The sequence below is a fragment of the Colletes latitarsis genome, chromosome 6 (genome assembly GCF_051014445.1).
Source record: "Colletes latitarsis isolate SP2378_abdomen chromosome 6, iyColLati1, whole genome shotgun sequence".
NCBI lineage: Eukaryota > Metazoa > Arthropoda > Insecta > Hymenoptera > Colletidae > Colletes > Colletes latitarsis.
The window spans coordinates 27,141,484-27,155,251 of NC_135139.1; the positions used below are offsets into that span (position 1 = coordinate 27,141,484).

The window sequence follows — 13,768 nt, forward strand, 5'->3', positions numbered from 1 at the left end:
CTTGTATTACGTACGAGCCTGAAAATTCGGAGGTGATTTTAGCGTCCTCTTCTCACGGATGGCGGTCAGTTGAGAAAACTATTCACTGAATTAGTATTGCTAAGCAAACGGCTGTAGTGTGTGCGTAAAGACATGGAGTTGCGGTGTACGTACCAATGAGATACTGAAAATTGGACCATTTTTATGGGGTTTTTCTCATTTTGCGAGGTCAGGAACCAACTTTTCGAATATTTATGCGATTTGTACATATTCTCCACCAAAATACGCGTAGTTTGCTTTTTTAAACATTAAAATCGTCCAATCCGTTCAGAAGTTATGACGTTTTAAAGATTCGCATGAAAATTTGGGCAGACATTTCTGGCCAGAAATGATATTTTCGGTAAGGAATTTTTTTCTCGAAACTGAGTAGGATTTCGGGGGTATGTCTTCTCATGGATGGCGGTCAGTTGAGAAACTGTTCACTGAATTAGTATTGATCGGCAAACAGCTGTAGTGTTTGCGTAAATACATGTGAGTGACTATGGGGAAGAGATTGAAATTCATTTCTGAATCTGTTGGTAACGTTGCGAATGACGCGAAAATGGTAATGGGGTTTCGAGACCCCATAAAAATGAGCCGAAAAAATACATTGGTTGAAAGATCTACTCATATACCTCGTCTTTGACAATACTCTAGAATCTTTGATGAATCAATGAGAATGAAAAATAATCTAGCGAAGAAGCTCTATATTTATGATGACCTATGCAAAGCGGATCGCAGCCAATTTGCTAATATTATTTAGCTTTTAATTAATAATTGCATTACCCAGCTAAGAGCAATACGATTATTAATTAAACGGTAAATAATATTACCCAGGTCTCACCACGAGGAGGTTGCTGCGAGTGGAGACCCAAAGAGAGATAGATGGAATCCAAGTTCCATCGATCTCCCTTTCACATCCTTAGAAACTAGATTAGTCATGCCAAGTAATTATTTTGTTTAAAAGAGGGACGAAGCTAAATCGTGGGCGACGCGACGCGATACGACGCGATGCACCATGCAATAGTGCAAGGAACGAGAGACGCGAACCGAATAGCGAGGTCAAAAGGGTCAGTTCGTTGCCTCTTGGCAAGTCCGATCGAAGGGGAAGGGAATCGACGCACCCGACACAGAGGTTCCCCATTTCTCCCAAGCATCCTGTTGGGAGCCAACTGGACCCAACTCGGGACGTCTAACAGAGAGAGGGAGCGTGTGTCGGGGCTACCGTAGACAGGAACAGTCCCTGATCCCCTCTAAGGCCGAAATACCCTTTCCCTTGGATCGTCTCGCTAGAGGACGGCAACTGACCCTTCGGGCCAGCTAATCGGCCGATCACTTGCTTTCTACATGGAAGCAGTGGTGATCGGAGAGGACGAGGGACGAGTGAAAGAGAAGCTACTTGTTACATAATTTCTTGGCAGGACACGCGGCTACACTAGGGACTTAAGACTAAATACCAAGTAATTATTTTGTTTAAAAAGGGATGAAGCTAAATTGTTGGAGACGCGTCGCGACGCGATGCTGAACCGTGCAGCAGATCCGAGGATGGAATCCACACTGCCCTTGGTAAATTGATTTCTATTTCTAGAAATCGATCTATCATGGGCAGGCGACTAGATCTTTCGGACAAACTGGACGGCCGATCACATGTTTCGTTTGACGAAACAGCGGTGACCGAAGCAAGAAACGAGAGAACGAGTCGAGAGAAGCTACTTGTTAAATAATTACTTGGTAACATTGGGAGACGCATACGATAGGGACTTAAAATTAACGTCGAAGCTCAAGTCCAGTCAACTTGAAGCTAAAATTCGGACGATAGAAGGAAACAAAGTTCCTTGGACATGCTGATTTACCAAGCAATTATGTGGTTAAAAAGAGGGATGAAGCTAAATCGTGGGATACGCGACTCGACGCGGCGCGACGCTGAACCGTGCAGCGGATCCGAGGATCGAACCTACTGCCCTTGCTAACTCGATCTCAACAAGAAAACAGACAACTGCAACCCCGAGTCGAGGTCTCCATTTCTCCAACGCAACCCGCCGGGAGCCCGAAGGACCCGACTTGGGCTGTCTGACAAAAGAGAGAGTACCTGAAACAGGGTCGACTTCCGCTGGAAGGTATGCGTTTCCGCAGAATACGGAAACTCCACACCTTCCAGCGAAGTGCCGTTTTCCCTCGATTAAGCTTACCAAGGGAAGGCGATTAGATCTGTAGGACCAGATACACGGCCGATCACATGTTTCAATCGATGAAACAGCGGTGACCGAAGCTACAAACGAGGGAACGAAAAAACGAGAAGCTACTTATTGAATAACTGCTTGGTAAAGCGCGAAAATATGTAGAATAAAGAAATCTTGGACGTTAATTTTAAGATTCGCGACGAAGCTTAAGACTAATCAACTTGGAATTTAAAGTCCCCCGGCGGTTGTGGCGTACTCCCTCGATGTCCTTGCGATTAATCTAAATTTAAACTGAAATCAAAACTAATATTTATATTAGTGAGATATGGAAGGAAATTGAGTGTTATCGAAACAAATATGGTATATGCATCGACACAATGTTATAGATATCAAAACGAACATTCATAATGATGGAAGAAACTTGGATCGAGACACCAGATTGAATCAACACCAAACAATCAAACGAAATGGAAGAATCAAACAAAGTACCTTCGCAGATTATTACGAGAATTCGAGCAAGAACGTAACCACAAAAATCTTATTCTAATCAGTGGAATAAAAATACCTGAAATTACATTATTATATCCTGCAATATTATACATATCAAAGCAATAACATAAATTCGACAAACAATGTAAAAGTGGAAACAGAGAAAAGGAACATTCATAATAATCAAATGAAATCAGATTGATAAATAAAGGTGAATTCACATCAAACAAATAAATAAAAATAATAATATATAAATAAGAGGAGTGGACTTACTACTTGTCGTCAATACATAGGATAATTACCACTGGGCCAACTGTAAAATAAGAAAATATTCATATTGTAGCAACATCAATTAGACAAGCAAGGCAAAATCAGTTTATTGAAGAGAAATTGGTGTCAAATGATAGAATAGAAGAGGAGAGAGAATTTTTAAACAGTTCTTACCGTTGGTCATCACCGTCCGGCACTGGTCAGTAGTGGTCAATAGTGGTCAGTAATCGTATCTGCACTGGTCAGCACTGGTCAGTAGTGGTCAGTAGTGGTCAGTTCTGGTCAGTCCTGGTCAGTCCTGGTCAGTCCTGGTCAGTCCTGGTCAGTCCTGGTCCCCCCAGTGGTCAGCGCTCCATAAATGGCCTGACTTTGGCCCGCGAGACCCGATTCCCCTGGATGCTCCAGGAGTACTGAAGAATTTGTCCAGCGGTAGTGTTCGAGTGGGGAAGTCAAAGAGTGGGGAGACAATGTCAACGTGAAGAGTTAAGAACCGCTTGGTCTAGATAACAATACTATTTTGATTGTTCCCATCTCTTGACCATTTCTGGATCTTCACTGGACCGCTGACCTTGATGTTAACCTCACTGTTGACCACCAGTGACCATAAGCTAGTCATTGTTGATCATTGACCCATTGAAACCATTACGAAGATTAAAGCCTTCTTACGAGGATCTCCTTACAATTTGATGCATGATCTTTTTAACATTTCGTTCCACTTTGGAAGAGTGTATCTCATGTTATAAGACACTCGTAGTACAGCGACAGCGTTCGTCCCACTAACGATAGGTCTATTTTTTACCTCGTTTATGTGTAATAGGTCTACATGGGTCGGAAAATAAAAATGCCTGGGCAGTTGAGACTGAAAATCGTATGCAGGTTGACACAAATCGGATTTTAGCTGTTTCGAAAGCAAGAAAGAAAGACTCACATTTGCCTTCTTTCTTCAATTCCCGAAGCTGTCGAAAGCACCTAAGCTCACGTACACATGGCTGTGAATTGGTGTGTGTAAATGGAGGGGTAAGCTTACTCTGGGCACCGGTCTGCCGTCTGATAACACTGTTACGAATCAATTTTTACATTTATCAAGACACATATGTATAACCTCCGTATCTGTAGTATTACTCATTCTCTATTTGTTAATTTTTGTTAATACATGTCTTTTTGTACATCAGTTCAAACAATTGCCATACCGAGCGAAAAATTCGGAGGTGATTTTAGCGTCCTCGTCGGTTGAGAAACTAATCACTGAATTAGTATTGATGGACAGATAGTTGTAACGTGTGCGTAAGTACATACGAGTTGACTATGGGGAAGAGATTAAAATTCATTTCTAAATCTGTTGGTAATGTTGCGAGTGACACGAAAATGATAATGAGCCGAAAAAATACATTTGGTGAAAGGTCTGCTCGCATACCTCGTCTGTGATAACGTTATTCGAACGTTTCCGATCTCTAGTATTACTTTCTATCGGTGCCTTGATTTAATATTAGTTCATTTTGACTACAAATTTAATCGAAATTGTGAAAATAGTTGATTCGTTTTCGCGCCTTTTCGTCGACATCTAGCTAACCTCAATTATCATTATATCTCGATAAATTACAATTTCTTAGTACATATTTCGAGTTTAATGATTGATCAATTATGATATAAATATATTTGTCGAATGCATTCAAGTGTAATTCATATTTTATTTCTGTTGCAGCCTTGAATTTAAATGAATTTCAAGAAAGGACGCCGTGTTTGCCAATTCGAATCGAAGGAACAAATTTGGCGCGGAACATTGGACACATATACTCTTACATTATACGTAACGTATACATACATACATTCAATTCAGATTTCTGTGTTCTTATTTTTTGACTTATCATTTGTTGCAAGTACGATGTACAATTGCATAATAGACCAGTGTCAGGATTGAAAAGGAAAAGATTTAATCGAACTTCTTTTCTATTTTGATTCCATTCATGACATACCCTCGAAATCATACGCAATTTCGAGAAAAAAGTTCCTAATCGAAAATGAAAATAATTTTATAAAAAATACAATCGGAGTAGAATATTACATTTTATTATAAATCGTTTGGACACGTGTCAAGATATTCATAACGATTGTTTTCAGATTTTCGTTTTAGTAATAATCTGATGTACAGTTTTATAAAAATTTTATATAAAATTTACATTACTATACATGTACACATATAAAATATGAACGTTTCGGAGTAAATAGAAAATTCCAAGGCAATATTTCAAAATATCACGTGTACTTTCTGCGTAAAAATTTTACAATTTTATATACCGTTTTACAGTAAAGTTTAGAGCGAATGATTAAATTTTGCTTAAAAAGAAGTTAGGATGGACCAAGTGTACAAAATGCAAATCGTACCGGGGAAAAGTCGCAGTAGGTTATCGCATAAATTTGACAGTATAATTGCAATAAATTACAATAATATATCGCACGTATAAAAATATCCTCAGTTAAAGAAATTTTCAGCGAGGTAAGTTCCTTTTATGCCGCGATTGGCGTACATGTTAAGAAAGGAAACTGGATGGTTATAATCTCGTGCAACGAAATGATTCGACCGTCTTCATGATTATTGACACTAGGAGTAATTACAAACGATAAACGATGCAAAGATAAATACTAATTACACGGATGATGAAATAAATAATGAGTGAATGAAAACGCGTGATCGAATGGGTTCATGGTCGGCGATTATTCGTGCGTACAAGCAAGTGAAAACGTACATACTTTAGCAGGATAATGATAGCTAATGTTCTATTGTGCATTTTTAATTAGAAACTAACACCGACGAAGATAGAAATTTTATTGCCGACCAATCGTCAAGTAACACGCTCTACATATTGCGGTCTATGTTAGATGATTTCAGAGACTGAAAAAACTTATTATTAATGCTTTCTATTAATGTAATTTAAGAAAAGCAGTCTTTTTCCACCGCACATCACTGCCAAGTTTGCATGCTCTTTAGTTTCTAATGACCGTTCGTTGTTTTATACATTTCTTCAGAAAAAAAAAACAAAAAAAAAAAAAAAAAAAAATTAATTCCAACGATAAAATTTCTTAAAAGCGAAATCCTAGAAAACGTTCTCGCTTTAAGGAACTCTTGCATCAAGATTTAAATCTTCCATTTAACGTCTACAACGATTCTAGTTTCCAGCAATGTAACGAATAATTCTTCTTATATCTATCTGCATTATGAAAGACCAGTTTCGCAAGTTTACCAACATTCTAAATAATACAAGAAACACGGCTGTAACGAAACGCTTTCCTCGTTCCTTCCGGGCAGTGTCAGCCGTCGAACTATACATATGTATTACGGTCGTTTAGGATGAAGCTACATCGTTTCACAACGATAAATCGTAACTCCGTCAATAACAACGAATCTTGCGTCTGGCGACGATTTGTTGAAGCAATCGTCTTTCAAACGGCGGATGATTATTCCGAGGACGAGCGGATCCCTCGTTAACTCGTCGACGAATTTTCACCTCGGAATATGTATTTTCCTTTGATCGTTTTTCATAAAATGTACTTTTGTCCGCTTCGAGTTCCTCGATCGACGGAATACGAGAATATCTGTACTCGTCGATGTCCTCGTCGCGTGGCAAAGGACGCGTGGAATCTTCCGGAACCGGTCGACCGTCGGGGTACACGCGAATTACCATTGGTCCGACCAGATATGGACCTGTGTGTTCTACAGATGGTCGAATGTAATCGTGCGATGGAACCGTTTCTTCACCCAAACCATTTGTTTCGCTACCGCTGGTGGCTAGAAGAATAATATAAACGTTCACGATTAGTATCGAGTACATATGTATACCCCATGCGTGTGTTAATTAATCAAGAAAGGGTATTATATTTTATTCCAACTTTTCTGTAATAATTTCCACCATTTTTTATACGTGATTACCTTAAAAATTTGCTTCCTCGGACAACTACTTACTTTTCTCCCATTTTTATTTTTACTTTGTACGTGCATTAGAAAATTTCCAGAACCGTAATAAACGTAACAAAGGAAGATAATAAGGTCACTTAAAAAAATGTTATCTATACCTGAATTTACATTTTCACAAGATCGACAAACAAAATGTCCGATCACTAATGAATGGTAATGTAGCTCTATTTGCCATACGAAACTAATTACCGCGAGTGAAAGTTTTAATCAACGGATGAAGATCAAAGGAATCTCCGTACGAACGAGATTAATACAATCTATTTGAACGATGTATTAGTTGAAATAGATTGCGTGGGAGGAAGCGAGAGTCACCGACAGAAGCAAGTTAATCAATCTTTCCATTAACCGTGAAAATTCAAGTGGCTGTAGAACGCAGTAAACGAAAGAAAAAGAATGAAATTACTCCGAGTTCCAGTTTCGATGTTCGCATTTCATCCGCGTTCACAGATTCGCGTGACCCGAAACGAACGAAAACAAACGGTGCTACGAGAAAGTTCCAGACACCATCTCAATCACGCTCATTCTACTAGAAAGTTTTTTTTTCTTCCTCCCACCCTCCCCTGAACGAGATCGCGTTTGATAGTAAAACACTTGTTCTCAAATCGACCAGTCTTCTTCGCTGCACTTTCACCCGATCTCCTGGAACGGTTTCAGAATTCGAGAAGGATCTTTCGCGTTCCTACCAAATAATAATTCGAGAAACGTCGATCGATTCTTCTGAATGTCTCCCGCGAGATACGTGTACGTAACGCATGTTCTGCGTCTGGTACGTGGATGCAAAAAGAAAAAAAAACGTCGAAAAGGAGGTCAATTTTCTCCGAAGAGTAGAGTTCTTTCTGGAAGGGACTTTCACATTTTCTCCGAGAAATGCATCGATACATTAATACCTTTGTAAGAGTCGCATGGACGATGTCTCTACGATACATTTTAAACAGACCCTATTAACACTATGACGACCCGGTTCATTTCGGGAATCAATTAGATTCGATTGTTTGCTTTTTATAGAGAAAGAGCGGTAACTATAGAAACTGGAAAGCAATTTGAAAAATAAGAGAGTATTCTATTAAAGAGAGAAATATATTAAAAAAAGACGGATGATTTCGAGAAATTGATATATCAAATCAAGAATTCCTTCTTTTCTTTGTTGTAATTCCAAATTTCCATTAAAATTATACAACGCGCTGGCCAGTAAGAAAGCGAAACTCATCGAATTTCAAATCACGATAATGAAATGTTCTCGAACATGGCATGTATATCTTTCTATTGGAAAAAGGTTACCGAACACGTTTAGCAATTGCACGTTAAGCATTTCAATGCGCTTGTGTGTGTGTGTGTGTGTGTGTGTGTGTGTTCGTGTTCGTTTGCATCATATATGTATATGATACAAACGGATTAAACAACAAATATCCGAAATCGACTGGATTGTTGTACATCCCTTCGGAAAGTCGTTGCGAAAAATAATCGCCCAAGATCATCACGATCTGACGGAACTAGGAAGTACATATCTCGATGTAGACAGACGTGAAATTATCATAACGCGGAGGTCGTGTCTATGTAGTTAAAAAATGACTTTCGAACCTGTACACACACGCAACTTGAATGCGTTTAATATACATTTCGACCGATGATGATCAGTATGATTTCGAACTGTTGCTTGTTACGATTAAATTCATATGGATATCGTATTGGCGTAAATATCTCATTACCGAAGAAACTCCGTGTTTCGTTGATTTTACATTACACTTAATTATACGATTACATGCTTTCTTAATAACAATTTTATATTTACGTTACACGCGTAAAAAATTTCCCAAGTACGAATTATTCAAACCTTATTAAAAGGTCAAGATGAAGCCAAAGAGGCAAAAATTATTGAATGCTCAAGGTCACTGCACCTTTACGATTATTATGACTCGTTTAATACACTCTAGCATCCAAGTTCTAAGATCTTTATGATCTGTTGGTTATTATTTGCAAAATGCAAATGAATCAATTCTTTAATGTTTGTTCTACTTCCTGTTTCTACTTAATTAATTGAAATATTCCAGAAAAGTCTGTATAGGTTTCTTTTAGATTTCGTTTCCTCCCCTTTTTTAAACTCTAACTTGTCGAATTTTGTTTCAAGTATGTACATATGTACATCATACCTAATGAATCCGTTCCGGTTGTGAAGTAGGATTCATCCGATTCGTGGCCGATTCTTATCGAATATCCGCTCTTCACCATGGCGCGCCAAACTGTAAGCAAGAAATAACAAGTTAAAGGGTTATTCCTTGTTGAAAGTTAAAAAGTATCGATAAAAATTTTGTGTCTGTAAATCGATAGACTAAAGTACTAAAAATAATAGAAAAATGTTGACAAAATTTATTTATTATTATGAAAAGGACGAAATTGTAAAAAAATCGTAACCAAGCGTAAAATATGCAAAAATTTCTTGACAATCCTACTATGTCATAGATATTTTTTAAGACAATGCTTCCCGTTTTAAAAATATCTAAAAATCCTGGCATCCCACCCCCTTCCCTTTCCCCCCCCCCCCCCATATCAATTATATCGATCGAATTATTCCTCGACTCTGGTTCTTAAAAATCTAAATCAGTACTAGTGCGTGCCATAGATAGTATTCGTCATTCAGTATATGAAAAGTTTCGACGAGAATGATGTTCGGTATTGCTCAGCCGAATATCATTAAAATAATACAAATGAGGGTTAGAATGCGTATGTTTGAAAGATAGCTTCAAAGATTTTATTCAGTGGGACAAAAACGGTAAAAAATCGCCGCATATGTAAATAACTGGCTGCATTCTTAATGAAGGTTTTAGCCGTCAATCGCAGACTACAGGCGCCATGGGTATAATTATTCGTCCCAAATGCCGCTGATATTGCTCAAGGTACCAACGAACCAAGTAGTAGGTACATATTTTTATCGCGGAAGTCTGGTCACAGAATGCTATAAAGAGAGAACTGGTCAAAATTTAAAAAAAATGTAACTATTCGATCGAATATACGTGGCGAATAAATTGCTATACGTTGATCTTTTATTCGTCGTTCATTTCCAGCTACAAAGGAGACTTGTCTTTTATTAGTTATTATTCGAAATTTTCATTTAGATAAACATTTTTCTCGTCTCTGGTTTCTAATAGCCGCATATTTTCCAAACGAAACCGCAATACAAGCAAAAAGATTGCTGTAGATGCATGCTTACTGATTTCTTTTGCGTCACGTTGGTACGGGTCCAATTTATCGAGAATTGTGTCGTCCATATTAGCCAGATTTCGAAGACCGGAAACCAGTAAATATTTGTTGCAATCCGGCATCGAAGAGTCCGTGCAGAACTTGGCTACTTGCTGGCTGAACATTTTGAACAAGTGGCTCATCTGAAATGAAACGTTTTTCGTTAACTGGAAAATCGAGATCGAAACAAACGTTTATTAATTCTTCTGATCCCCAAGAGCGTGTCGGCGATACATTTTCTAATACTTAATGATTAAATTCAATGATATATTTCTTATAACATTGTTTACCAAACTACAAATTAATATGTCCCATATTTTTACGAACGAAAGATAAGATATTTAACAAAGACTTGAAAATTTTATTATGATTCAATTCATTTATATGGAAAATAGTAGTGTTTTTATAGAAATTTCATTGTCCACTGTAGCTCGTCAATTACGATTTTCAGAATCGTGTTCAAGTTTCGTTGCGTACACGGAAAATGGAATAAAAATCGGAAAATTCTTTAATTTTCTTGTTTTATTTTGTCGGTAAGTGTCGATCATCTCGAAAGCTGTCTTCCAAATGCATTCTGCACGCGTCCAGTGAAACTCGGCAATGTGTAACGCACGAGATATTGGACACGACAGTTATAACAAACAAATATATATGCGCGCCGCGCGCGCGGTCCGTCGTACATCACGTATCGGGCTGATTGCGATACACGCCTTCTTTTTTTTTTCCTTTTCGTCACGATAAATTCTACCCGTCACCGTCGCGAAACATGCCCCCGTTCGCGTTCTACGTAAAACGCAATGATCGATGTCCACACACTTTTGGCTCCATCTATGGACGCGCGATTACGCGAATAATCGACCTTAGAATTTCTAATGACATTTTTGTAATAGCTTTCGAGCCCTCAAAATCAAACGTACCGAACCGCATACTGGGGATCCACCATCCGCCTTGACAAAGCGATCAAAACTATTTTACTCCAAGTTTATTACTGCAAAAACCTCTTCTATAGTAGTATCGGTGACAAAGGCATTGTATTAACGTCCCCTTTACAATAAATATTATGGCAAATCACAGATTTCGTTTGCTGAAAAGTTATTGTTATTATACGTTTACATTTTATATCATAGATAGAATGAATTTAGATCGTTAAAGAAATAGGCACTTTTTTGTCAGATTTCGTAAATTTATTAGACCGTTAAATGGTTAAAAGTGATTGGCAACTAATGTATCCAACGTTAGGACTTGGAAATACTTCGGTCCACTTAAAGTCGATGGTTTAATGAGATCTACAAGTTCAGCTGAACCGCAGATAAAGAGAATGTACTTGAACTTCAAGTTACATGCAACTGCTTTTACCAGCACGAACGTCGCGAACAACTATATTATTCGCATTGCATGTAAGACGATGAAATGAATTTCACGCTTTTCTCCTTTCCCAAGGGAGATAAGAATCTACGAGAGGACTGACAACGCAAAATTACAAACAGACAACTAATTTTAACTTAACGTTTTCGATTTTTTCAAAGAAATAATAAAATTATTCTTAAATTTTACTAAAACATTTGTTGAACTTTCTAGAATATTCTGTATCTATCTATTCATATTTCGGATTCAATTTACAATTTTATACTTTGACGTTTAAATTTGTAATTTTACACTGAATTGTAAATTTAATCCCTCCTAAAGGAGACCAAAAAATTATAGGTCCAAGCGTTGAAAAATAAAATCGTAAGTCGACTCGAAATACTGTTTTCTTCTGAATCTCTTTAATGTTAAAAAAAAGATAGAAAATAAGTAGCAACGTGTTAAAAAATTCCATGTGCGTGCGTGCGTGCGTGCGCGTGTGCGTGTGCGGTCAAATTCACTCGTTATTGTCGTTCCCAAGTTGAAATATTTACTACCGTTCGTAATGTCAACATCATGAGAAATGGCTGTCTCGATGTATGTATAATGAAAACATTGGTTACGAACTCTTACGCTTTATGTAAAAAGAGAGCAACGCAAAAAGAACGAACGGCGCAATGTCATGAGAAAAGTCAATGTCCGAGGCGCGCTCGTACAATTACACTCGACCGGACTGCACAAGTGCACGAGGTGTGCATTTTCAGCGAATGCGCTCGATTCTGTTCGGTGAAAGTTTGGTTTTACCAATATTTACTATAGCAGAATCTGTTCGATAAAAGCAAACTTCGGTTGACATTTTTTTCAGAAAAGATAACTTATATGTACAAGTATAATAGAATATGTAACGAAAGTAAACAAATAGTTTACCTTGTTAATAAATAATCGTTTGAACAAAGTAAAATATCGAATTTTATACGATAGAATAAAATAAAGTGGGTCGATTTAAATTGATCAGTCTGCATAGGCGCTTTTAATTTTCATCGAAAAATTTTGGCTGCCTTGGAATAAAGATGCGAGAAATCCAGAAAGAAAGTACGACTCTCAAACAATTTTCGCAAAGAACCGTACAAATTCCGTACCGTTTAAATATACGAGTTAAATTTACGAAAGAATGTTAAAACAATACTCACTTTCTCGTCCCGTGACAAGAATTCCCACATAGGTATCGCAGAACCAGCGATACACAGAGTATAGCATCCCAGTATCAGGATAGCGGTGACGATCACAAAAGTTCTGCAATTCTTCATTACTGATGTGTTTCACTTATCTTTTCAACAGTCTTATGAACACACTTTTTACGCACGTCCTGTTAGTCTGTCGCTTAAATTTCTACCACAGTTAGTACTCGTACAAGGAAGAGAGTTATATCTTTCAACAAAAGAACACCGATCGATCCCGCGACTTCCGCGAATATAAACTTTCGTGTTACGCGAATACAGTTTTGGTGTCGAGAATATTTGTTAACCGAGGAAATATTTATATATATCACCGTGCTGGTTAACGTTCACGTGTAATCGAATGTACGGAACGATGAAACGAACCACTCTCGCCGAATGGTCTTTGCAAACTGTCCTGTGATCTTCATCGGGCCGTGATTTTATGTTCGTATTCCACCGACGCGACGCGACGCGACGTCTACGCAACTCCACTGCCCTCCCCCCCACTTCCATTTTCAAGAACAGAGTCCATGGGTGTTTGGCGGTATTTATTACAGTGGGTCAGAAAATTATTTGACTCGCAAGGGGAGGCTACGGATGTGGAAATGGATTTTTTAATCGACATTAACCAAACATTGTAAAAGTTTAAGGGGCATTCATTGAACGGGTATCCGGTTTAAAGATATACAATAGTGGACTAAAGATTAGGACAAAATGGAAAAAAGAAAGAAATAATTTCGTATTTCATATGAAAAACACAACTCGGAAACGACTTAATCTTGTTTGTCCGGTTCTGTCAGTTAGTTTACATTTGATTCTTAGAATCGCATTCTTCGGGGCTGCATGCCCATCGAAATTTGTTCCGAGTAAAGGGTGTAGCTAATTAACACTTTACCAACCGCACACTTTTCCTCAACTCCAACCAATAACATGATTTAACTTAAATTTTTATAATTCTTTGTCTAATATGCAATCTTTAATACCTTGGTATTCAGCAATAGAGCAGAGCAATTAAAGAAAAGTTTACGAGATAATATTATAGTAGC

General features: G+C 37.9%; 1 protein-coding gene and 1 long non-coding RNA gene across 3 annotated transcripts; one reads left to right on the forward strand and one right to left on the reverse strand.

Annotated features, from left to right (window-relative positions):
- The first annotated feature begins 107 nt into the window (after nucleotides 1-107).
- On the forward strand, nucleotides 108-6,750 carry LOC143342594 (uncharacterized). 2 transcript variants are annotated; one of them, XR_013079829.1, is made up of 5 exons: nucleotides 108-2,898; nucleotides 3,775-3,974; nucleotides 4,130-4,241; nucleotides 4,660-5,007; nucleotides 5,076-5,503. It is a non-coding gene; the product is annotated as an uncharacterized LOC143342594 (long non-coding RNA). The 2 variants fall into 2 exon arrangements; XR_013079828.1 differs by having other exon boundaries at nucleotides 4,660-6,750.
- Nucleotides 5,994-13,116, reverse strand: Reg-5 (Rhythmically expressed gene 5). Its single transcript, XM_076766642.1, has 4 exons — nucleotides 12,696-13,116; nucleotides 10,133-10,304; nucleotides 9,075-9,164; nucleotides 5,994-6,741 (listed from the first exon to the last, which is right to left on the reverse strand). The coding sequence occupies exons 1-4, from the start codon at nucleotides 12,810-12,812 to the stop codon at nucleotides 6,344-6,346; spliced, it is 777 nt and encodes a 258-aa protein (XP_076622757.1). The 5' UTR covers nucleotides 12,813-13,116; the 3' UTR covers nucleotides 5,994-6,343.
- Nucleotides 13,117-13,768: the final 652 nt, after the last annotated feature.